Here is a 27,212-nt window from a genome sequence, read left to right on the forward strand (position 1 = left end):
CAATAACTAAATACTTCCACCTATCTCTAATAGCTATCCACCGAACAAAATGAATTCTATTGCCATTTATTTATCATGGATTCTAATCTTATCAGGATAGATATCAACAAGTGTTCTTCATTCTTGAGTTTTCCCTACAAAAAAACCGATTCCGTTGATTTTTACAATTAAAATTTAAAGAAATAATATTGAGCTTACTTTAATTTAAATTATTATAAAATATTTGATGATTATCAGTTTTTTTATTCTTACCAGTTGTTATGTGTACATAATAAACAGTATTGAACTCGACAATGAATGTAATTATATTTTTATGTTTTTATATTTGGTGAAAGTTAAATTAAACTATCTTTATCTAAACTGTGTATATATTATGCGTGGTCATAAGTGTAACTAATCTCTGAAGTAATTGATGCAAATGAAATCTTTTATAATAATAAATAATAATAATTCATGATTTATTCCAAGGAAAAGAACAAATTATAAACCATATAAATGTGACAACCTTCTCTTTATGGAAATGAAATAAAAATACAAAGTGATGGAATATCATATGCAAAGAAACCGTAAACATTGCTTATTTCACTTTATATATTTCAGTGATATAATTTCATTTAATAAAGATTACTAATGACCTCTCTCAGCCTTGGATGAGTACAGTTCATTAATAAAGTAAATAGTATGATATCTATTGAACTATTTATTGAACTATTAACTATTTTCTAATATTACACTTATTAAATACAAGCAAACAAATATTACCCCTGTGTAATATGAGTTTAGATAAGTGCATTAAAACTATTATTTATCACTTTGACTATAAGGAAATTGTATTGATTTTCTTATAAGGCTATATTACTTATTATAGCTGTGTATCTATTTCAAAAAGCAATGCTATGATTCAATTTACCAACTATATATCTATGTTTTATAGTTCTATAAAGTAACTACTTTTAATTTATGTTTATTAAATCATCACTGCTATTAACAATCTTTTTAATGAATATTTTTATAATTTATAGTATCTAGTAGTAGTTTGGAGGTAGGTATATCAAGATACATATAACTTTGCATTAATACTAAGTTGAATGGCAGTATTCATTTAATTAGGATTATAATTTATTTACCTATCTTGACCGAGTTACAGATTAATTCTTTTGAAAAATCAAAATCGGAGCCTAGCACAAACCTATCCATACAAAAAACCTTGATCAATAAAATACCCATATAAAACAAACATTAATAAAGTTTAATACTGAAAAAACTACAATGGCTAATGTTGATTAATAGAAATAAATTATTTGTTTTTAAAACATAAGATATATTGAACATAAGATTACCAATAATAATTAATACTGTGTTATTTAGTAAAAAATTAATTTAGTTAATAAAAAGAACAATTGAAATATTAATGAATGGACGTCGTTTACTTAAAAGCATGTCTTGTATTTCTTTAGATAGCAGCAAGAATGGAGCATTCGGATTTGGTAGCCGAGATGGCTCAGGTGGAGCATCTAACCACGCAAGAGAGGCTCCACTTGGCTCGAAGGTAAGATTTCTATGATTATTAATAAAGAGTAGCTAAAATACCCTTTAAAAATAATTATATAGCAATGTGTTGAAGAAATTGTGAAATGAACTTTTTACTTGTGCATTCAAAAAATGAAATCGTCTCATCAGAATCTCATTAAAATATGTAACAGATTGTTTACTATGGTTTTGAATGTGAACTATCTGGTTGATAGTCTTCACATATAACTCGTTCTACCTCAAAATATTGTTCTGATTTTAAGGCTAAATAAGTAAGTGTAAAAAACACGAGGATCATTGATTAAATTAATCTAAGAAATGAAGTTGGCGGTGTTATGCGCCGAAACCGAAAGAAAATTTAAATTAATTTTGAACTAGCAAGAAGCTAACAAAACATGCTATCCTTACAAAATACAAACAAAAGAAAGGAATAGAATAGAATAGCTATTTAAATGCTGTCATATCAGTGTATTCTAGAGATTTTGTCTATTATATATTAATGGATATGATTGTTTACATTCACTTATATAAAGTTATATTATTCATGGAGCAGGTGTCGCATGAATCAGGCACTATGTGAACTTAATGAGAATGTTGATGAGCACATTAATAGTCCAGTTAACATATATCACAGCAGGACTAAAGATAAAGATATTTATACACATATACTTACATCTATTAAATATAATTATACTAACACAATTAAGCACAGACACAAATATATTGTTAATACACTAGTTTTCGTCCATAGGTTCGCATGTACTTAAGAAGGTATTGTGTAGATGTAATGTAGGGTACATAATGTCATTTTTATTTAGGTACGCATGGCAAATCTAAACAAAATTTCACGTATTGACAATTCAAGAGTTTAACAAACTACAACAACAACAACAGCCTGTAAATTCCCACTGCTGGGCTAAAGGCCTCCTCTCCCTTAGAGGAGAAGGTTTGGAAGATATTCCACCACGCTGTTCCAATGCGGGTTGGTGGAATACACATGTGGCAGAATTTCTATGAAATATGTCACATGCAGGTTTCCTCACGATGTTTTTCTTCACCGCCGAGTACGAGATGAATTATAAAGACAAATTAAGCACATTAATCAGCGGTGCTTGCCTGGGTTTGGACCCGCATACATCGGTTAAGATGCACGCGTTCTAACCACTGGGCCATCTCGACTCATCATTAACAAACTAATGAACTGTCATTATGACCTCGATTTTAAAACTGTAAAAAATCATTTCGATCCCATGTTTTATGACAAACAAATCCCACGGAAGCTATCAAAATTACCGGGATAAAAAGTAACCTATGCGATATTCTCGACTATAATCTACTCATATCTGCGCCCAATTTCATTCAAACTTGTTCTACCGTGATTGAGTTACAATCCTCCATCCATCCAAGCTCTCGTATTTGAATTATATCTTAATTAATTTAAATTTTCTTATTATAAATTTATTTTTAATTTACTGTTTATATATATTACTATATAATAGTAAAGCACTTTTACTTTTTATTTTTGTATAAATACCTAAATAAGTATGTTTATAATTAAGAGATGAAACCGGTGCGATGCGCCGTATTGCTGGTGTAAGGCATAGTTAATGTGTTTGAGTGACAGGGCTCTGATCGGTGATGACCATTTACTATCAAATGGTACATTTGCAATGGTTATCTAACCTTTATTTGACCTTGTAATAAATCCATGTAAATTAATATGCATTTCTAACGTGTAGTTCGATCGTTGAACTATGTAAATTAATTATGTAACTGATCATTTTTGTTACATTTGTTGTCCGATCTTCGAAGTATTTACTTAGTAGATTGAACGTGATGTCTAAGATAAATATATATAGGCATACGATTAGCTAGATGGATATAGACTAGTATTTTTGTAATATTATTTTGAATATATTGATTTCTTATAATCAGTTATCACTCAGACCAATGAAGCTGTTTGGTAGTTTTTTATGTTTTTAAAGTTAAAATATTAGTAAGTTTATTACAATAGATGTATCAGACAAGTTTTGATGGATTGGGAAGGTTGAACGCGTTGAATGTTTCGACAGTAGTGATACCAACGTAGATAAGATCAATAATGATATGCGTGCGAAGCTAAAACAAACCACGAGTCCTCTATAAATACATGTCATTAAGCAGCAAATGTCAAAAGTTTGTCTGTACGTATAACAACGCAACAGATATTACGAAACCGGTTATGATTCTGTATTATCGTAAACTTTGTAGCTCAGGAATTATATGAGAAATGTTCTATTATAGATATGCGTTTAGGATTGGTATTAAATTGGTAACCAATGTTATTGATTTTTGCATGCTACATTTGTTCGATTTGGGATATTAAATTTTCAATTGAAATAGTACCTGTAAATATCGAGAGTAAAATTGTAACATTCTATATAAAACCGTCCGAGTTTTTGTTAGGTACAACCAAAAACCTAAAACGGTCAGCATCTTCTCACTTCCACAATATAACTACGAAATAATTCTCAAGAATTAGTGATACCAGGCAGGCTGAAGGTTGTTTTTCCGTTACCATACAGTTGATACCAAGTACAGGATAAAAGCACGTGAATGATAAGTATGGACTACATTAATTATTATTATAAAAATCTTATTTATCTTTACTACTAATAATCTTCGATACATAGATTAAATAAATATATTAACGCTATTTTAAAACCACCTGGATATAACGAAGTATCAATTTACTCGGTTCGACCACAGTTTCCGGTAAGAGCTTACACTTCATGCATTCCTGTACTACGAATAGGTATATCCTTGTGCGGCATTGTTTATCTATAAACTATAATTCTTATTTCCTGTATTCAAAGGTCGTGTAGATGAGGTATCTGAGCTGTAAGATTGTTCCTTCTTTTTATAAATGTTTTATACTCTGGTTAAAGTCATTTATATTAGATTTCATGTGATTTTGAAATGTTCATCAAAGGTTTTGTTCGTAATCTCTGATTTGTTTAATTTGATTTTGTCTTAGCCAATCTCCTATTTAGACACTATCAAGGTCTAGTCTCTTAATAGGACGTTGGTTTTGCCTCACTAAAGGCTATCTTTACCCACGCCGTATCATTATTTGGACAGGGTTATAACTTATAATTAAGTTTGGTTTGAATCGTGTCTATTTAAAACTATTAAGACGAACTTTTATGTATATATTGTGCCAGAAAATGACCTTGAACTTATAATCTATATATCTAACTATCTTGAATTGAATATTTTAAGGCTTGAGGTTGTTTGAAACACTCAAAAAAAATTCTTATATTTTTTGCGATGAAAGTTGTAAATTTGAAAAACGTTGGGAATAAATTTTGTAATTTTTTTGTAACACTGCATCTGTAACTATCGATGTGACTGAATGATGAATGAATGAATGACTTAGGAAAATGTTTTCCTTAAGTACAGTATTTAAATGAAACATTTTCATAATTTATCGCAATTTAACACCGTAGAAAATCGTTTAATATTTTTTTTAACAATAAACCGAATCGAAATTAAAGTGTTCATGCTTAAAATAATTGTATCTAAGGTCAGATACGATTAATGTAGGTGAAAGATATAAAAATAATTATGACTAAACGACACGAAACGAGATGACGTCACTCGATTAAACAACCGATTTAAGCTAGTTATGTTAGCCTCCGTTCTCTAATAGGACTTGCGTTTTACTTAATATCCATAAAATTAAGATTAAATTCTTAGTTATGCGTAATGTTAGTCATGATATGATACTCACTCTCATACTTTCACTCGACGCAAGCTTGAAATGGTCACCTCGTAAACTCGATTGTTACACTTTATTGCGAAATTTACGTTACGCAAACACACATATATGTATTTATATATCACATATTAATAAGAAGCAATTTATTTTGTTTTTAGGTTATAATCTTCGATGAAACGTTTGAATATATTTTATATGGTTTGGAAGAACAATAACTCTTTTGTAATCGAAATTTTGGATTCCAGGAGAGAAGTCGAAAGAAAGTAATACAACAGATAAGCACGAAAATATTTTATTTGTATGCATGAATCTGAATACGAAATAAATTTGATTAAAAATCATTCCTTATCAATTGAAAGGAGTTATTTTAATATATAATTCAATAAATAAAATACAGTTGCAAATATTACATATATGCGATGTAGTTACGTTTATGGTTTTGTAATTTGTATCAATAGTAACTGTAATACACGGACGTAAATCGAACATTACCAACAAACCTCTCAGCGGCCGCAGCCTCCGTCAGAACGCGTTACAAATGACTTGTTTATTACAAAACCGGACGTTCATTTCTCTACAGGATATTATTATAAATATCTTATTGTATACGTATACTGCAATTTAATACAGATTTTTTTTAATCTATATTTCTCTTAAATAAATTTGTATTCGATTTTTTGAATATAGTATGTATTGAGATTAAGATAATGACCTATTTTTAAATTTCTTCTTAATATAATAATGTTATCTATATTCTAATCTTTGTTCATATTAAGAATCCTTCGTCATTTTTTTTAATTAATAGACAGTGGTTAACAATTTACTATTGATCGAACATATGTACCTATAATTGATATAGGCTCCATAAAGGTTTCGTTTCAGCAGCGAATGAAAAAAAATGTTTTTCTATTTAAAGTATTATTATAGAACCAGGTTATCCATTAATATTGTATAGTTGAATAAAAAATGTAACGTAATAATGAATTTTTTATATTTGTGTAACCCAAACATAAACTATTTTTAAGATTAACGTATCTAATTTTATTATATGCTAGTTCACATACATTTTCACTTTTAAATTTTTTTATTATTTGAATACGTGCCAAATATCATAAACTTTATGTTTATATACTGTCTCATATATTGTATTCAAATTAAAATAAAAACAAAACAACTAACTTTAAATTTCACAATCTTCGCCAAGAAAAGTAATTTACAAAGAATTTACAAATGTTAGTACGGGATGCAATTATATACCTACATGAAAATTCAGTGGGTTCAGCCATCTTCAGTTAAAATTGTCGTGCATAGACGCTGTTACAGCTTGGTTAAATTGAAATATCCACTGTGATAAATCCCTGCCGTAACACTACGATTAAAGCTTTTTGTTTCTATCATCACTGAGCAAGATAATCGCTTTGTTACGCTTTTGATTTTTTATTTACTAAATTGTATGTCGCAGTTTTGGTTAAAGATTGGAAACTAATACTATATCGAAAGCGCGCTTTTATAGATCTTGACCAGCGAGAGAAAATGCGATGCGTAACGACCTACTTTTATTACCTTTAGCTGACTCATTGATAGTGAATTTATAAGGCTGCAGGTTCTGAAGTCCTAGGTTCAAATCGGGTCAGATAAGTTGGAAGATATTGCAATTTTCTGTCTAATCTGTCTCAGCAGCTACCGGGAGTTAAACAATGCTTACATTCACGTGTTTCGGAAAGCGCCGAAAGCCTATCTTGTGCCTGAAAGAAATCCGGTCTTGTCGGATATTCCATCGTGTAATAAGTGTGGAAATAAAGATTGCGGACACACTTGAGCACTACGCAGTGTGTTCGGTAAAGGGTGTATACAACAACACAACAACAACAACAGCCTGTAAATTCCCACTGCTGGGCTAAAGGCCTCCTCTCCCTTTGAGGAGATGGTTTTTAACATATACCACCACGCGGTTCCAATGCGGGTTGGTGGAATACACATGTGGCAGTATTTCTATGAAATTAAACACATGCAGGTTTCTTCACGATGTTTTCATTAATCGCTGAACACGAGATGAATTATAAAGACAAATTAAGCACATGAATCAGCGATGCTTGCCTGGGTTTGAACCCGCAATCATCGGTTAAGATGCACGCGTTCTAACCACTGGGCCATCTCGACTCCTGGTGTGTAACATTCATCTATCTATTATGTAGGTTCTGTATGACGTCTATAGGACAGTAAACTGGTCTCTTATAGTTTTAAAACGCCATGATATCACGTCCATAGGCGTTTCATTTTCACCCATTCGAGAATTATTATTTTATTGAATAGAACACAATATCTATACCTATCAAACAATATATCAGATGTAAGATAACGTTGACATATTGAAGCATTTCAGCTGAAATTTGTTGTATTTGTAGGTACAGAGATATAATGATTTAGATATGCCATTTTAAGATAATATTTTGTCGTAATTAGTATATTTTGTATAATAAGTAGTATGGATACAAAAAAATAACATTTAATCGATAGCTTTTGTAAAGGTTTTGCCTAGTTATAAATGTATATAATAATAATCGTTGAGGGCTTCATGAGCATACTTGTCTAAAATAATACATATTTTGTATATCTGCAATAGCGTTTATATTTCCCGCTGCTGAATCCTAAGTCTTCAATTTGAAGAGAAATTTATTGCTTATTTCAATGCGTATTGGTGGATTAACATGAAATTGTAAACCTAAATGAAAAATGAATATTGAGTGCTGCTTGGTCGGTTTTAACTTTGGGTTAACATTGGTTAACGTTGGTACACCTCGACTCAAACAATGATTAATATCTATCTGATATTCATAAAATTGCTTCGTAATCAATTTCCGTTAATTTTGAAATATTCCCGCCGAAATGCTATACCTATTGATTAGCCTCGCTGTTTTATTATATGTTTACTGTATAAAGTAAGGCACTTTATACAGTTAAAGTGTTAATAAACAAAAATATTATTTTGATTATAATGGTAATCAGATTTTTGTTGTATATTTGTCTCGTTAAGCGAGTGCCGTACGATGCAAAAACGTCTCAATATCGATTAGGTTAGGATTTAATATTATTTAACTAATACTTTCTCCGTGTTTTATCTTTGATACCAACTCTTGTTAATAGATTTTGATTTCCCAACGATACTAAAGTCTCTGTAACTTCTTACTTATTAGCTTAGTGACTCGGAAGTTGTAAAGTTTCGTGTACACTATATATGTCGCCAAAGATGCAAGTTGTCGGGACTGCAATAGAGTGTATACGAATCATTTTACGAAGCGCTAAAGCCTCGCCGAGTAAAGCATTTTTTAATTTGAATTCGGCCTGCTGTCCTCTAGTGTTGTTAAAGAATGATTAATGTATCTTAATGTCAATGAACTCGGACATTACCAGGTCACCCATATGTTAGAGAATTCAAAATAATGTCAGAAATGACATAAGGAGTTTTAAAAGTAATTTATGATGTACGATAAAGTTATTATTTTTATCGATATTAGGTAAAGATTTTTAGAATAATATTGATCGTGTGTTTATTTTTACGTCTCCGTAGAGTAATTACTGAGTAACACTTCCTGGAGCAAGTTTTCGTTTCTATAATAAGATATATTTTTAACTTGGTCTGTTTATAAATTGAAATATCACATCAAGCCAGATTGATAAATAATATACTATAATGATGATAAAATGCAGGGAATTAGCATTCGTTGATTTCATAAAAGACAAATAATAAATTTAATTGTATTTAATAAACATTCATATGTAAATTCATCCCGATAGTAGGTATATATTCCGATATGTTTTATGATCTACTTATGACGACGATTTGAAATTGCTTTTCTTAGTCAATTTTAATATTGATTATTCAGTTGGTTTCGAGAGAGTGCATTTGGGTTTACACACAAACAATAATATACCCTTTGCAGTTTATCTATTGGCCGAAATCGGTCAAGAGGACATTATCATCAAATATAATTTTATGAAAATATATTTTAAAGATTGAGTTATATCATTATGATAAAATTATTTAAATCTTGAATAATCACGATGAATATAAAATAAGACGGTAAAGAAATAAACATAAAAAAACGATATGTATGTAAGAGTTGTTAGTGGGGAACTGAGGTTATAAATTGGTTAAACTAAGAAGGAAAACTTCAATAAATGAAATAAGACAAGGTCAATGATACTGGCCTTTTCTCCTATTAGGGAAAATGTATAGAGCTTATTCCATCACGTTGCTCTAACGCGCGCTACTTCACATGAGGTTGTCCATCAGTATGTTAATATTCAGTCGGACTTGAACCCGCAACCTTAGGTTAAGATTCACGTGTTTTGCGACTGTTCCATCTAAGCTCTTAAGTTAATTAAGTCTTTTGTTTGTATTTACTGTTATTTGTATCCGGCAGGATAAACTAAGTTTTTGGACAGTTATTTTAATTACATTATTTTATTATTCACTTAACTAACTCTGTACCATTATTCAGAAACCCAGCAAATTTTGCTATATATATATACTATACTTCCAAATGATGTAAGGGGGCGCAAACTACACCTTAGTGCCCCAAGCCAACCTCACCTGCCCGTGGTGCATCCTGCCGACCAGCAAACGAGGCTCTGGCGACCGACTGATGGCGGTATAACCATCAACATAATAGGCGTAGCTAAATACCACAGGCCGGTGACGGGCAGCAGCGTCACCGGTGCGAGAAGCTACGCCCTGCGATCGCCAACCCGCCTGCCCAGCGTGGCGATTATGGGCACAACCTCCACATACAGCACACACGCAAGCCACGGCCCCCAGTTCCCGGCAGCCCCGCTATTCCTCGTCATGGTGGCGACGATGGTAACGGCGGGACGGGGGGTGCTAAGAATCACCGGGCTACGGGAGGCCACCACAACCGACTGACCCTTGCGACGTACAACGGACGCACGCTACGGCTTGACTCGCATCTAGCGCAACTTGAGGTAGAACTTGGGAAAATTAGGTGGCACATATTAGGGCTATGTGAAGTCCGTAGAGAGGGAGAGGACACCGTAACCCTCGAATCAGGCCACCTAATGTACTTCCGAGAGGGTGACCAACAATCCCAAGGTGGCGTTGGGTTTCTGGTAAATAAGTCCCTAGTTGACAACGTGGTGGAAATCTCCAGTGTGTCGAACAGGGTAGCGTACCTCATTATAAAGCTCACCGAGAGGTACAGCCTCAAGGTGGTGCAAGCGTACGCACCGACCTCGACACACTCGGACGATGAAGTGGAAGAATTATTCGATGACATATCGAGGGCCCTCCACTTCACCACGAAAACCCACTACAACGTTGTCATGGGGGACTTCAACGCTAAAGTGGGAGTACAGAACTGCAGCGAATCGGTAGTAGGACCCCATGGACTTGGAAGCAGGAATCATAGGGGGCAAATGCTTGTCAACTTCCTCGAACGGGAGGGGCTCTTCTTGATGAACTCCTTCTTCAAGAAGCAGCCGCAAAGGAAGTGGACGTGGCAAAGCCCCGACACTATGACGAAAAACGAGATCGACTTCATAATGACGGACAAGAGGCATATATTCAGAGACGTCTCAGTGATTAACAGGTTCAATACCGGTAGTGATCACCGACTCCTCCGAGGCTCTCTGAATATCAATTTTAAGGCCGAGCGCGCCCGTCTGATGAAGTCCACGCTCCGACCAAAGCTGCTCCAAACCATTGCGGGATCTGAAACATTCCAGTCAATCCTGGAGAACCGATTCGCTGCCGTGGAAACCACAACGGACGTAAACCAGAACCTCGAAAATGTAGTTCGAATTCTCAGGGAAGAAGGCACGAGATATTGTGGCATGCAGCGTAAGGGCAGGAAGTCGAACCTTTCGGAAGAGACTTTGGGGCTCATGAAGAAACGACGTGAAAACCCACCTGTCACTTCGTCAGAGAAACGGCAATTAAACCAAGAGATCAGCAGGCGCGTACGACACGACCTCCGGTGCTCCAATACTCTTGCAATAAAAAGAGCTATTGAGCAGAATCGGGGGTCTAAGGTGTTCGTACAATCTCTTGGAAGGAGCCACCTGACGAAGTTGACCACAGCAAGTGGAGAAGTCGTTTCTTCTAAGCCGGCAGTACTTTCGGAAGTAGAGGAGTTCTACGGCCGGTTATACGCATCGCATGCATCTCGACCTGATCCCGAAAATGAGGATCCTAGAGCTACATTAACACGCCATTTCTCCGAAGACCTGCCTGAAGTCAGTATTGGCGAAATCGAGACTGCTCTTGGACAGCTTAAAAATGGAAAAGCCCCTGGAGAGGACGGCGTTACCACAGAGCTATTAAAAGCGGGAGGTAAACCGGTACTTAGGGAACTTCAGACGCTTTTTAACTCTGTCCTCTTCGAAGGGAGAACTCCGGAGGCGTGGAGTAGGAGTATGGTCGTCCTGTTCTTCAAAAAGGGAGACAAAACCCTGCTGAAGAACTATCGTCCCATATCCCTACTGAGCCATGTCTATAAGCTGTTTTCAAGAGTGATCACGAACCGTCTTGCGCGAAGATTCGACGAATTCCAACCCCCGGAGCAGGCCGGGTTTCGGACCGGATACGGCACCATAGACCACATCCATACAGTGCGGCAGATTATACAGAAGTCCCATGAGTATAATCGGCCCCTGTGTCTTGCATTCGTGGACTATGAGAAGGCCTTTGACTCGGTTGAAATCTGGGCTGTTCTGGAGTCCCTGCAGCGTTGCCAAGTTGATTGGCGATACATCCAAGTGATGAGATGTCTCTACGAAGCTGCCACCATGTCCGTCCGAGTACAAAATCAGCAAACAAATCCCATACCATTGCATCGAGGAGTGAGACAAGGGGACGTTATTTCCCCCAAATTGTTCACTAATGCAATGGAGGATATGTTCAAGACGCTGAACTGGAAAGGACGTGGCATTAACATCAATGGCGAATACATCTCTCACTTGAGATTCGCAGACGACATCGTCATCGTGGCAGAAACGCTGCAGGACCTACAACAAATGCTGAACGAGCTGGCTGATTCTTCTATGCGTATCGGCCTACGGATGAACTTGGATAAAACCAAGGTCATGTTCAATGAACATGTTCTACCGGAACCGACTACGATACACGGTACCGTTCTCGAAGTTGTTCAAAAATATGTCTACCTCGGGCAGACTCTGCGATTAGGTAGAAACAACCTTGAGGACGAGGTGAATAGAAGAATTCAGCTGGGTTGGGCAGCGTTTGGGAAGTTACGTCGAATCCTAACATCGTCGATCCCACAGTGCCTTAAGACGAAAGTCTTCAATCAGTGCGTCCTACCCGTCATGACATACGGAGCCGAAACGTGGACACTCACGACAAGGCTGGTCCACCAACTAAAAGTCGCTCAGCGTGCTATGGAAAGGGCTATGCTCGGCGTTTCTTTGAGGGATCGCATCAGAAATGAGGTTATCCGTCAAAGAACCAAAGTCATCGACATAGCCCACCGGATTAGTAAGCTGAAGTGGCAGTGGGCTGGTCATATTTGTCGTAGAACCGACAACCGTTGGGGAAAACGTGTTCTAGAGTGGAGACCGCGTCTCGGCAAACGTAGTGTAGGACGTCCTCAGGCACGGTGGAGTGACGATATACGCAAGGCGGCAGGCAGGAGCTGGATGCGAGTAGCCGGAGAAAGACCACAGTGGCGTGCACTGGGAGAGGCCTATGTCCAACAGTGGACAAAAATAGGCTGTTGATGATGATGATGATGATGATGATACTTCCAAATACTATACTCTTTTTTCTTATGACTTATACTCTAGTTACAGATTTTCATCATCATAATTTTAAACATTTAATCTAACGAACGAACTGCAAAATAACCTATCATCCCAAATTTCACACAAGAGGTGAATTTAATTTAATAAACAATTTATATATAAAAGCCTACAAAATCATTTAAATATATCAAAAATTAAAATATAAAAGACTAATTTCTTGTACACATCCCAATTTCAAAGTAGACGTTACCTCATAAAATATTATATTTCTAAAAACAAAAATGGCTGGTTTTCCCTCAAACTGAAAACCCCATTTCACCCCCTTAAGAGATGAATTTCGAAAAACCATTTCTTTGTACTTATCTGTTTCATTTTGCACAATAGTCACTGGCTAAGGCTGGTCGTCGTATGTTAGTCAAGACTTTCAAAACTTTACTAATATATGTAGACATTATTATTATTATTTGCGATTATTTTTATTATCAATAATAACATCGCAATATCTTATTTGTACTGATTATATAAGTAGTATATATCTCATTGTAATTCGATAGTATATGTGTCTGTGATAAGAAGCAATAGGCTTCTATGCTTACTGTAAAGTTGATAATGGAAAACAGATAGCGATATGTTGTACATAGTAGTTTTATTATTAAAATCATTGTAAGATACAGAAAATTGAATGAATGGTGAAATAAACACCCTTTTCAATAGAAATATATGTATTTATCGCAATTAATGTCATTGAGGAGTCGTTTTTCTTTTGCAATGTCATACTGAAAACTACTTAACCAATATACGCGTTGAATCTCTTAGTATAAAAACTTATACCTTATATACCTTAGTATAAAAACTTATACTTATAAGAGAGCTATCATGAACACTTTCTTTATTTTCTCTTAGCAACTTTAACAAGATTTAACTTGTTCTCTTACAATACCACTAATTAATTTACATCAAATTATTAACACGTATTGTGTTTTATTATCAGTGGAATAAACATTGTAAGGTATTAAAGCTAATTAGAATAGCTTAGCGTTTGTCCATTGATGTAATCTCATTACAATATATATCTCACTGGTATAAAGTGAAAACGTTTTCACTTTTTACGATTGCATGCGAACGAATTATTACCCCATGCCAGATGCGGGTTTAGTTGTATGATATGGAAGGCTGTGGTGATTGAAAAATGTCTAATTGTATGTTCGTGTCATGTTCCTATATAACTTGGTGCTTAAATTTCGTAAATAGACACATGTTACAAATTTACTATGAAAATTCGTAAGAGAAAATGTGAGATGTGAGGATTAATAATTATGACTAAACATTGTATTTGAAATCACATTTGTTGTTGATCGTGTCTGTCTGTAGTTGTTTTGTTGGTTTAGCAGTTAGCTTGTAAGCCCGAGGTAAAATTTCAGGCCATAAAATATAAGTATAATTGAGCTTTGAAGACTTCATACTCTCGGAAAGCACGTAAATCGGTTGGTCCGTCTGAACTGTTTCCGGTCGTGTTGGATCCCAGTGGACTATGTGGAGGGAATAGAATGGCATATTTGTCAGCTATACTGTGTCATGCGCAGTTGATTAGACTCCCTAGAGAATCGTTGCCGTGGCTAAAATAGGTCAGGAGGACATCGTCAGGTACATGAAAGCTAAATTATGTCAATAATTAATTAAGTCGTACTCTTCAAATAAATAATAATACGTCCACTGTTGGTTATAGATCTTCACGGGTTTTTCAATCTTACATACTGCGAATCCTTGCAACTTACGTGGTACCTATGTATTATACGGAATTGTAAGATTATATTAATTATTATATTTACTTGGTGGTAGGGCTTTGTGCAAGCCCATCTGGGTAGGTACCACCCACTCATCAGTTATTCTACCGACAAATTGAAAGGTGAGTGAGCCAGTGTAACTACAGGCACAAGGGACATAACATTTTAGTTCCCAAGGTTGATGGCACATTGACGATGTAAGGAATAGTTAATATTTCTTACAGTTTCATTGTCTATGGGTGATATTGACCACTTACCATCAGGTGGCCTATATGGTCGTCCAACCTACACCATAAAAAAAAATGTCATTCATAATAAAGCATATAATGCTGTAATAGGTTATTTTCATTTGGGTTTATGAATTATTTATTTGTATGCTTGTTAGGCTTTCACGTCTTATCTCAACCGATCATCATGAAATTTTGCATACATGTTTTCATGGGAATACAGAAAATAGCAGGCGGACCCTAGTTATATTATCGGTATGATGGAACAACGAATTAAAGAAAACATAATAAGTATAATGATTGGTAAATTGATTATTAAAATAGCAAAAGGATTTTAAATAACACATTTTGTAATCTCAAAGATATAACTAATCATCTCTTATGCGTACTACTGTTATCTAATACGCCTACCTAATATCTAGTTTCCTATACTTCTTGTACAGTTATCAGAGCAATGGAATCTTACTCGACGCAACGGCCTCATAGATCTATTTTAAGTGTTACAAAAATAAATAACAATAATAATTTAGCTCGTATGCGTTAATTGATTTACAATAACAGTGTGAAAATGTGACGGCACAATATAATTTTATTCGTAAATTAAACAAGTTAATACTAAAATCACGAAGTTTCAGTATTCAAATCTCAGTCACTTTATAAACTTTGAGAAGTAATCTCCTTGTACAATTTCAAAGCAAAGGTATTAATCTATAACGTGTTGCAAACTTCGCAATTAAAGTAATAATAATATTGTAACAATTTGTTTTGTAAGTGTCCCAGTTTCGTTGATATAAGATTTAATGATACATACTCGTACGTATCCTGGATTGGCAGCAAGCAAATGTCTCCGCTCCTTAACCGGTTTCAGCCGGTATGTCACGCTCACACGTACAGCTCGCTTCGTAATTTTTAAACACAAACATGTTATAATAAATGTAATTTCAATAACATTCTCCCTTAAATTGCATACGGTAAAATGAAACGATATATTTTGTTTTATTCGAGCCTTTGAATGATGTAAGTGTCCACCTCTGTATTAATATTTAATTGATATTTATTACTAAATGTTGGTAATTTATTGGAATATTGTAGTTTACAAGGTACGAACAAGAAAAACGAAGTTGGTAACTATTTATTAGGCTCCTTTAAGTCTGTTGTTATAAGTGAAATATTAATGTTATTGTGTTTTTATTAGACCATTATTATTATAACTGAAGGCGTTTTTGATTTATCACAGGAACTAATTTGCTTCTATTTTATTTTAAATCAATAGCAAAGTAAATGTTAAACGTAATATATTATATGATCTATCAGATATTTGATTACGAAATGAAAAAAAAAAAACAAAACAAAAATACCCAAAATATCGGCACACTTCGGTAGCATGTTTATCGGACGTTTGATGTTGATGATAAAGAGTTTGACGGCTGTCTTTGCTATTTCTGGCACGATAGGTGTATCTGCAGTGTTACTGTTAAATCACATAAGAATGATGTACCGGTATTTATGAATTATTTATTTATTTTTTCAAATATCGTAAAAATCCATAACACTATCGGTTTAAACAGGATGTTTTGATGTATTATTATTGTTGATATTACTACTAACGTGGTATGTGCAATTTCAGACGACGTATGCAGCAGTTGAAGCTATGGCAGCAGCGCGAGAAGGAGTGGGCGAGGACGAGAGCGAAACGCGAGAAAAGCAACAAGCGAAGCATATACTTTAGTGATAGCGTCATGTTGCTCGAGGCGGCGGCGAGGAACGACATCGAGGAAGGTGATTACACATGATACACATGCATATTAGCTAACATAACCAGACCCACCAATATTAATATATAGCTAAACAGCGTTTGAAACATTTAATTATTATAGTTCTATATTGCTGGTTTATATTCTAAAATGGAAATACATATTATGATTATGTTTTCAGTCGAAATTAATGTCGGATCATAAATCACATTTATATAGATTATTTAAAGTGAGTTACGTGGTTGGAGGCGCAATATGACAATATTCTGCGTGTTTTGAATAAATATTTTATAGTAGGGAAAAAAAAAATAATCAAGATCCAAAATAAAACCATGTCAAGATCCTTTAACTATATGGGTACAGTTAATATGCTTAATTGTGTTGTAGATGTTACTAAAATATAGAGGTTTTGCTTTTAAAACATGGTCAAAATTACAATTTTTAGCCCTAAATGTAACGTGCTATCGTTGTTACCTTCTTTAGCGCAATAAGAGCAAAACTTCAAGGTTCCATTTTAGTGCCACTTTTTTACGTGTAACATGTGACTCGTATGTTTTTGGACAAATATACGGAATCTAAAGAATTCTAATTTCTTTTTATTTTTGGTAATGAGCTGATATTTTTTAATAGTTAAACATTTCAGTCAAAAATTTAGTATAACTCATCACAGTGTAACGGGGAAAGTAAAAAGCGTACGAAATTAGACGAAAGTGAAATAGTGTACCTGCTATTTAATATTATTCGGGTCAAGAACATTTTGATGACGTAAGCAAATCTCGTTAATTCTTTGTACGTTTCACAGAGAATCATAAATAAATAATTTTAGTGCTATAATATTATAAATAATTCATAAATATCCTATCGAGCGTTAAATAAATTTACATTAAAAACAGTTGCATAGTAACATGGATGAGGGGAGATATACTTTTTTCTTTAATGAAATTCCGTAAGGACATACAAGTTAAATGGAAATAGTGATAAGAAAAAAATATTACTGTTATTTTTTAAATAGATATAACAAATTGTTTTTTTTTATTTATGGAAACAATTTAGCTTACACAATAAATCACAATGTAAACTTACATGTATAGTGCATAGATTATATTATGTTTACGACCAGTTCCATGTAGGTGACCTCATCTCGGAGACATTATCATTATCAGGTACTGCGAACTACACAAACATATTACATATGTGAACATTCATAATCTTCTATCGATTAAGTTTTTACAAAAAAAAAACCACAGATGTATAATAATCTCAATATTCAATGTATGTGTGTTTGGTAATCAACACTGTCCTTTGTATTATTTCGTAAAGAAATAAGCTCATTCAATTCGGTTTCTACTAGTTCAAATCGATAATTATGCTATGGAAAGTCGGTTATAACTGCAATAGGGAAACCCATGTAACTGTTATTTTTATATTACCAATAGAACATGGTTTTATTATTTAAATGCCTTACTTGTATAAGCAATGATTTTTATTTAGTTAATTATGATATGGTTGCTTTTATACCTGTCGACCAAGCCCTAAAACGCTGCAAATCTGCATTCTAAAAAAGGGCTATTTTAATATTACAAACAGACACTCCAATTTTATTATAACTTATGTTATACCGCCAAATAACAGTACTCAGTATTGTTGTGTTCCGGTCTGAAGGGTGAGTGAGCCAGTGTAACCGCGGGCACAAGGGACATAACATCTTAGTTCCCAAGGTTGGCGGCACATTGACGATGTAAGGAATAGTTATATTTCTTACAGCGTCATTGTCAATGGGCGATGGTGACCACTTACCATCAGATGACCCATATGCTCGTCCGCCAACTTATTCCATAAAAAATATATATATATATATATATAGATGTTACAAAATTCTTCAATTTGGGATTTGAGTAAAAGTGCCGGTTTTGATAATATCACGATTAAAAGCAATACACGATATAATACACAAGAGGTTTCGTCTATAAGAGTTTCTGAGACTGTGACTTTCGGAGTTTGTTTTCCTCAAAGTCTGTATTTTACCTCATCACTGGGTCATTTGTAAGCTGTTACTAATATAATTATTCATGTTCTCATTATAGTTCGAAGACTTTTAGCGCGCGGCGTAACCCCCGACGCAACGAACGAAGACGGCTTAACTGCATTGCATCAATGCTGCATCGACAACAACGAAGCCATGATGAGGTTACTGCTCGACCACGGAGCAAACGTAAACGCAGAGGACAGCGAGAAATGGACTCCACTACACGCGGCAGCCACTTGCGGGAACCTAAATCTCGTTAGAATATTAATACAGCGCGGGGCGAACCTTCTGGCAGTGAATGGCGATGGGAACATGCCTTACGATATATGCGAGGAAGAGAGGACACTGGACGCGATCGAAAGCGAAATGGCAGCTAGAGGAGTGACGCAGGGTCTGATAGATGAGACCCGGGCGGCGACGGAGATGCAAATGTTGTTGGATGTTGATGAACTGGTCAAGCAAGGCATGGACTTGGATGAGCCGAGGGACAACCAGGGTGCGACTTTGGTAAGTTGAAATTTCATATGAAAACACAAAGTTTGCAAACTGCTCTTAAAACAATAGACTTATTAAAAAGGACGATCTGCCGTATTTCATTCTATGGTGATTGGAATTTATTATTGTATTGGCCGCCATTGCAATAGCCAATCACCAACCAACAACCAACCAATCACCAACCAATCGCTATTGATGCATGGTAATTTAATTAAAATATTTCATAAAAATGCATTATAATTAGACATTAGTAAAGGTGTTTCAGTATAATTTCTTATATAAATGGATAGGGTTGGTTTAATTTACCTAGCCTTTTATTTTCTATAAGTGTAAATTTATTTAATATTAAAAGGAGGCAACATAAAAAATCTTTTGTCCACAAACATTAAATAAAAATAGCTAAATTTAGACAAGTATTGCGGGGTTTCCTATTATTTAATGTTATCGAAAGTATGTCTACTTTAATTGATCCCATAAAAAATGTTAATAATTGTTGGTTGAACCAACATACTGAATTAGCGACATCTTATACACTTTGTTTACTGTTTGGGTGATTGCGAACATTGCGAATCAAAAGAGCTTATAAGTGTGTGACTGTAAATGTATTTTTTTACCCTTTATCATAAAAGTTAATGTTTTTAAGTTAGTTACTTTTTCTTCGAATTAGTGCTATGTAACCTTTTTTGATAAATGAAAATAAAAAAGATACAACAGTTTAGTACATTTTCCTCCAAAGGAATTGCTATGATTGACGTCACTGGAGTCGTTTTCATTACAACATGCAAATATAAATCAATTGGTCTTGAAATTTAACACGATGTGCATATCGAGTTGCTTTTAATAACGAACTATTTTATAAAGTGTTTAAATTGACTGCGATGGAATTGTTTACGGTATCATTCTAACTCTATTAAACGTGATTTATATTCGCGAAATTAAGATGAGTTTTGTGATGTGACGAAAAAAGATTTGAAATAAGAACGAGAAAAGAATGATGATGTTTAAGCTACTTTTTTAAAAATGTTTTTCAAAGTTTATTTTCAAATTAAGGTGTGACAATCAATTGTCAAGGACAAGCTTAGAACGAAGAGAACGAAGTTGTTTTACGCCGTACAGTAGAGTTAATTTGCAGAAATCTCAACGTCAGCATAAGGCGTTATACCCCTCTTCCCGTTATTTTAACGATAAGGTCGCCTGTTGGAGGATTTAAAAATCTCTAGTCTTTTGTGTATTAATTGAAACAATACTTAGCTAAAAATGATGTATATATATTTTGTAAGTTGTCCTTATAAATAAATAAAGAAATAAAATATAATGACATTCTGTAGTATCAGGATTGTACCCGACAAATCTTTCCTCTTTTCAACGATTTTAGTTTCATTCTTATAATAATTAATATTTTTTTAATTATTTTGAAGATAATTATTATGGCTAGAAAGTCGTTATTGTACTTCAAGACTTGAAGCCTAGGAAGCCTACGAAGGCGAGAGTTCTCTTTGATACATATATTTTTTAATTATTTTTTAATATATCTAACTATCGTAAGAATTGACGACCCCCAAAAAATTGTTTTGTTTTTTTTTTTTTTTTTTTAAGTAAAGGCAACTAAGCTCGAGGCAACAAGTCTTTTTAAATAAAATATGAATGTATATTGTATTATGTGGTTTGTTATGTGTCTCCAGCTCCACGTAGCGGCAGCGAACGGCTACATCAAAGTGGTGGAGTTCCTGTTGGAGCACCGCGCGTCCACCGACGTCGTGGACCACGACATGTGGCAGCCCGTGCACGCCGCTGCATGCTGGGGACATGTGAGCGATTTAGTTTACTGTATACGATCAGGGCCGTATTTAGGGGAGGGCAACCGGGGCAACTGCCCTGGGGCCCCCACATTAATGGGGGCCACGGTTTTCAGCAAGTTAACAAATACCGAGATATAGTCAAATCATAATAATGTTATTATTTCATATTTTAAAAGTTACCAGTACAAGTAAATAAATCATACCTTACTGATTGAAATAAAAAAAGTAATTAATTCATGATAATATAATTATTAGGTTGTTTACGCTTCTGTTTGTCTAGGGCCCCCACTGCTTTGTGGCCCGGGGGTCTCCAGACCTTTAAATCCGGCTCTGTATACGATAGATTGATATATAGATGAATATGACTTAATGAGTCTGTAAAACACTGTGCAGGCCTATTTGGGTCGTTACCAAACTCTCATCAGTAATTATTATTATTTACTGCCAAAAAGTAATATGTATTTTACATTTCTGTATTCTGGTTTGGAAGGTAAGTGAGCCATTGTTTGCACAAGGTATATCAAAACTGCTAATAAAGGAGGCGGGATTAATTGCTTCACACAGGTATTTATTAAGAGCTAGTATCGATGATTGAAGATGGTTGTTTACTATCAGAACAAAATGACACATGTGTTGGAATGAAATAATAATTGAAGAAAAATTATGGCCGTCATACGCTTCGTCATCAAATTTGTGTATGTACACAAATAGTGGTAGTGTTAAAAGAAATAGCGATTTTAATTGTTTTTCAATAAATTAATTATTGAATGGATGAAACTTTCGACTGCTTATAAAATGTGTATCATAATTATATAACAGTGTTAGTTTTCACATTACACCATGACGATATATATAAGTAATTTATCTATAAATTATTGTTGTTACAGTTAGAAGTATTAGAAGTACTGGTACATTACGGAGCCGATCTCAATGTAAGGAACAAGCACGACGAAACGCCGGCAGGTCTGTACGATGTTTTTATTTATTATAAATTTATTTAAAATTCTATTAAATGCTTCTCTACAAATTTCTAATTATTATTTTATATGCGCCCAGTAATCATTAAAGGGGCTTTCGGACAATTTCGTGTAAAAAAAAAGTAAAGTAAAGTAACAGCCTGTAAATTACCCACTGCTGAGCTAAGGCCTCCTCTCCCACCAAGGAGAGGGCTTGGAACATATTCCACCACGCTGTTCCAATGCGGGTTGGTGGAATGCACATGTGGCAGAATTTCTATGAAATTTGTCACATGCAGGTTTCCTCACGATGTTTTCCTTCACCGCTGAGCACGAGATGAATTATAAAGACAAATTAAGCACATGAAACAGCGGTGCTTGGCTGGGTTTGAACCCGCAATCATCGGTTAAGATGCACGCGTTCTTACCACTGGGCCATCTCAGCTCTTCTTCTTCTTTAATCTCGTGTAGCTTAAAAATAAACTAGGATATATAAACCGTGTGTTCGTATACAAAAGCAGTGGGTCGCAGCGTGCAGTAACGTGCAGGTGGTTTCAGACATCTGCGAGGAGGGCGAGATGCGCGCGCGTATCCTGCGACTCGGTCGGGATGTTTAAAAATAATTAATATACGCGATTAATCCGTTATAATTAGTTTTATTTAAACTAGGAAATATAAACCGTGTGTTCGTATACAAAAGCAGTGAGTCGCAGCGTGCAGTAACGCGCAGGTGGTTTCAGACATCTGCGAGGAGGGCGAGATGCGCGCGCGCATCCTGCGCCTCGCGGCCGAGCAAGAGGAGGTGCGCCGCCGCGCCGCCAGCGTGGCGGGCGAGCGCATGCGCGCCGCCCGACGATCCTCCTCCAGCGCATCTACCAGCAGGTACCTCATGCTCCTATCCTATCTCACATGTGTAGGGGTCATTTTCTGTGGTATTATAAAATAAATAAATATGAGACAACATTTACTTGGTGGTAGGGCTGGGTAGGTACCACCCACTCATCAGTTATTCTACCGCCAAACAATAGTATTCAGTATTGTTGTGTTCCGGTCTGAAGGGTGAGTGAGCCAGTGTAACTACAGGCACAAGGGATCTTGAACATCTTAGTTCCCAAGGTTGGTGGCACATTGACGATGTAAGGAATAGTTAATAATTCTTACAGCGTTAATGTCTATGGGCGATGGTGACCACTTACCATCAGGTGGCCCATATGCTCGTCCGCCAACCTATACCATAAAAAAAAAAAACATACATTACTCTGATCCCAATGTAAGTAGCTAAAGCACTTGTGTTATGGAAAATCAGAAGCAACGACGGTACCACAAACACCCAGACCCAAGACAACGTAGAAAACTAATCTTAATCTACATTGACTCGGCCGGGAATCGAATCCGGGACCTCGGAGTGGCGTACCCATGAAAACCGGTGTACACACCACTCGACCACGGAGGTCGTCAAATTATGATCCGATGGCTAGCGATCCATAACGGTCGTAAGAAAGATCCGCCTCTAATGCGGGTCCACTCAATTCCGAAGGAGAATGAATCCTCCTAATTTCGACCTGATCATTAGCAATATATAGACCATACCATCAAAAATGTATTTCATAATTGAAATGAGAGAGATTATTTTCGTGCTCCCCGGTGAAGGGAAACATTGTGAATGAGCCCAAATAGAATATCGGTCGCTTAATGCGTCCCCGGCGCCGACGCTGGTGCCGGTATAGCGGCGCTCCTATCTCGCAACATGTGTAGGGGTCATTTCCTGTGGTATTATGATCCGATGGCTAGCGATCCAGTACGGTCGTAAGAGAGATCCGCCTCTAATGCGGGTCCAATCAATTCCGAGGGAGAGTGAACCCTTTCGACCTGTTAATTAGCAATACATAGAGTATACCATCAAAAATGTGTTTTATAGTTGAAATGAGAGAGATTATTTTCGTGCTCCCCGGTGAAGGGAAACATTGTGATTGAGCCCAAATAGAATATCGGTACATAGAGTATGCCATCAAAAATGTATTTTAACATAGAGTATGCCATCAAAAATGTATTTTATAATTGAAACGAGAGAAATTATTTTCGTGCTCCCCGGTGAAGGGAAACATTGTGAATGGGCCCAAATAGTATGTCGGTCGCTTAACGCGTTAAGTGGTGGCTAAGGCTTAAGGCGAGCGTGGTGCCGCAGGGTGCGCTCGGTGCGGCGCACGTCGCTGCGCGAGAAGCAGCTGGCGGCCAAGGCGGACGCGCGCGGCGAGGCGCGCCTGCGCGAGACCTTCGACTCGGCCGGCGACGACGACTACCAGGTGACGTATTCCTCTACTTTGTCTCCTTCACCTGTGAGCTCTCCCTATGTCGCAGCAAAAACGCCTTTAACCTACATATATTTTGGGGAGTTAATTTGGAACTTTCCTCTACTTTGTCTCATCAAACACCTGTGAGCTCTCCCTATGTCGCAGGAAAAACGCCTTTAACCTACATATATTTTGGGGAGTTAATTTGGAACTTTCCTCTACTTTGTCTCATCAAACACCTGTGAGCTCTCCCTATGTCACAGGAAAACGCGTTTAACGCTACATATATTTTGGGGGGTAAATTTGGGAGTCACCGACGCTTAGTATTCCGAAATACTAACAAAAAAATCGGCAGTCTCCCTCTTTTGGGGGTCAAAACGGGATCATTTGCGCATGCTACCCCTTCGACTCGGCCGGCGACGACGACTACCAGGTGACGTATTCCCCTTCCTTTGTCTCCTCCAATACTTGTGAGCTCTCCCTATGTCGCAGCAAAAACGCGTTTTTAACCTATATTTTGGGGGGTTAATTTGGAACTTGCCGAGGCTTCGTATTCCGAAATACTACCAAAAAAATCGGCAGTCTCCCTCTTTTAGGGGTCAAAACGGAATCATTTGCTCATGCTACAGTGACGACCCAAAAGTGGTCCATCCCCAGGTTTTGTGTGGGCCTCCAAGGTAGTGAGGTTCTCAGAATACGACTCGTGGAGAGGTTGCGTATAGCGTGTAACTTCTTTGACGGAACGAGTCGGTAGAGGATTTTTCCTCACTGTCCCATTCTTGGCCACTTTCCGCGACATGGTATTTTCGCAGAAAGAGACCACTTTTATCCAACAGCCCTCAGCTGAAGCGTTAGCCTATGAGCCTTAATAAAGGAGCAACTAAAACCTCCATTTATCTGGAAAAGAGAACAATATTGTCACTAACAGTCGGTATATGAAAATTGGTCTGCGGTTTTTTTTACTACATCTTCTATATTTAAACACGACAAGCAGTTCCTGATTATTATATCTTAATTTATTATACAACACTATACCACAGCTACTAATACCCTATTTATCATCCAAAATTCAGATTGCCCATAAATTCAAAAGCGATTTTTTCACGAATCACGAACATTATAGATTGTTGAAAATCTTCACCAATTATGTCGCGTCAGATCATTGTCAAAGTTAAACAAATGTATTTATTCCTCCTGAAGCTGAAACCGTTCACACCTAAATAGGCCAAAAGTTTGTTGATTCAGAAAAACTAAAGTTTTCATATATAAACGATTTACTTACGAAATTGTCGTGTGTCGCCTGTAAAACGCTTCAAAATAGAAAAGCTATATGAAAGTCGCAAATTCTATCCTGACTATATAATATATCCACCACCTGCCAGAAAAGCTGCACATTTGACCACATCTATATATATAATAAAATTGGAGTGTCTGTTTGTAATATTAAAATAGCCCGTTTCTACTCAATGCTTACGGTACATATACTAATGTAATTTTTTTTACAATTTTTGTCTGTCTGTTTGTTCCGGCTAATCTCTGGAACGGCTGGACCGATTTTGACGGGACTTTCACTTGCAAATAACTGATATAATAGGAATTAACTTAGGCTACAATATTTTTTTTTTGTTAAATTCAAACGCGTACAATGTCGCGGGCACAGCTAGTTAGTAATAAATTGATACATTATAATTTAATGCTAGCGAAATTTAGATGCACTATTTAAGCAAATGTTAATGTTTAATCTTTTTAAATACAACAACAGCCTATAAATTTGCCACTGCTGGATAAGGCCTCCTCTCTCTTTGAGGAGAAGGTTTCAAACATATTCCAGCACGCTGTTCCAATGCGGGTTGGTGGAATACACATGTGGCACAATTTCTATTAAATTAGACACATGCAGGTTTCCTCGCGATGTTTTCTTTCACCGCCGAGCACGAGATAAATTATAAGCACAAATTAAGCACACTATTCAGTGGTTGCTTGCCTGGGTTTGATCCCACAATCATCTGTTAAGATGTATGCGTTCTAACCACTGGGTCGTCTCGTTTTATTAATAAAAAAATTTCAAAACTATTAAGCAATATTTTGAAATCTCTTAGAGTTTAATTGTTTCTCAAACTATTGACTAATATCACGTTCACCTTACCTGCCACAACATAACTTTAAGAATGAATTCGTTTTATGAATTATCGGATGGCTTAATATAAATAATATTGAAAAAATACTGGCAGCGTGATTCTATGTTTATCTTCGGTATGAATAATAGATTATAAAATTATAATATTTTTCATTATTTATTTCACCTATTAAAGCTTCATTTCAAACGAACGTCTTTAATTTTGAAAGAAATATTAGATGTAAATCTGTCAACGGTTTCGATAGAGGTATTAAGGACCTACAAGAATTTAAGTATGAAGTTATCCTAAATTTCCATGAAATGATTTTTATATCCTATATAACAAAGTAATAGTCATTCCCGCATTTATATAATTCTTTTATCAAATAAGTTTTGGCTCCTTTTTTATGGTATAGGCTGTCGGACGAGCATATAGGCCACCTGATGTTAAGTGGTCACCATCACCCATAGGCAATGAAGCTGTAAGAAATATTAACTATTCCTTACATCCTCACTGCGCCACCAACCTTGGGATCTAAGATGTTATATCCCTTGTGCCTGTTGTTACACTGGCTCACTCATCCTTCAAACTGGAACACAACAATACTGAGTACTGTTATTTGGCAGTAGAATAACTGATGAGTAGGTACCCTACCCAGACGGGCTTGCACAAAGCCCTACCACCTAGTATCCTGAAT

At 35.8% G+C, this 27,212-nt stretch overlaps 1 protein-coding gene across 3 annotated transcripts in view; it reads left to right on the forward strand.

Moving 5' to 3' along the window:
• The window catches only part of LOC124536032 (protein phosphatase 1 regulatory subunit 16A), a 43,447-nt gene that overhangs the window by 408 nt on the left and 15,827 nt on the right, over positions 1-27,212 (forward strand). For 2 of the 3 annotated variants that reach the window (XM_047112426.1, XM_047112429.1), the window contains exons 1-8: positions 216-299; positions 1,458-1,549; positions 16,705-16,856; positions 18,916-19,364; positions 21,035-21,160; positions 22,039-22,114; positions 22,848-22,989; positions 24,293-24,410. In XM_047112426.1, coding sequence (XP_046968382.1) covers positions 294-299; positions 1,458-1,549; positions 16,705-16,856; positions 18,916-19,364; positions 21,035-21,160; positions 22,039-22,114; positions 22,848-22,989; positions 24,293-24,410 — 1,161 coding nt within the window. In that variant the 5' untranslated portion in view covers positions 216-293. Of the gene's footprint in view, positions 1-215; positions 300-1,457; positions 1,550-16,704; positions 16,857-18,915; positions 19,365-21,034; positions 21,161-22,038; positions 22,115-22,847; positions 22,990-24,292; positions 24,411-27,212 lie in introns of those variants that run through there. The other variant, XM_047112428.1, reaches the window with a different exon arrangement.

This window comes from Vanessa cardui, chromosome 16 (assembly GCF_905220365.1).
Source record: "Vanessa cardui chromosome 16, ilVanCard2.1, whole genome shotgun sequence".
Taxonomy (NCBI): Eukaryota; Metazoa; Arthropoda; class Insecta; order Lepidoptera; family Nymphalidae; genus Vanessa; species Vanessa cardui.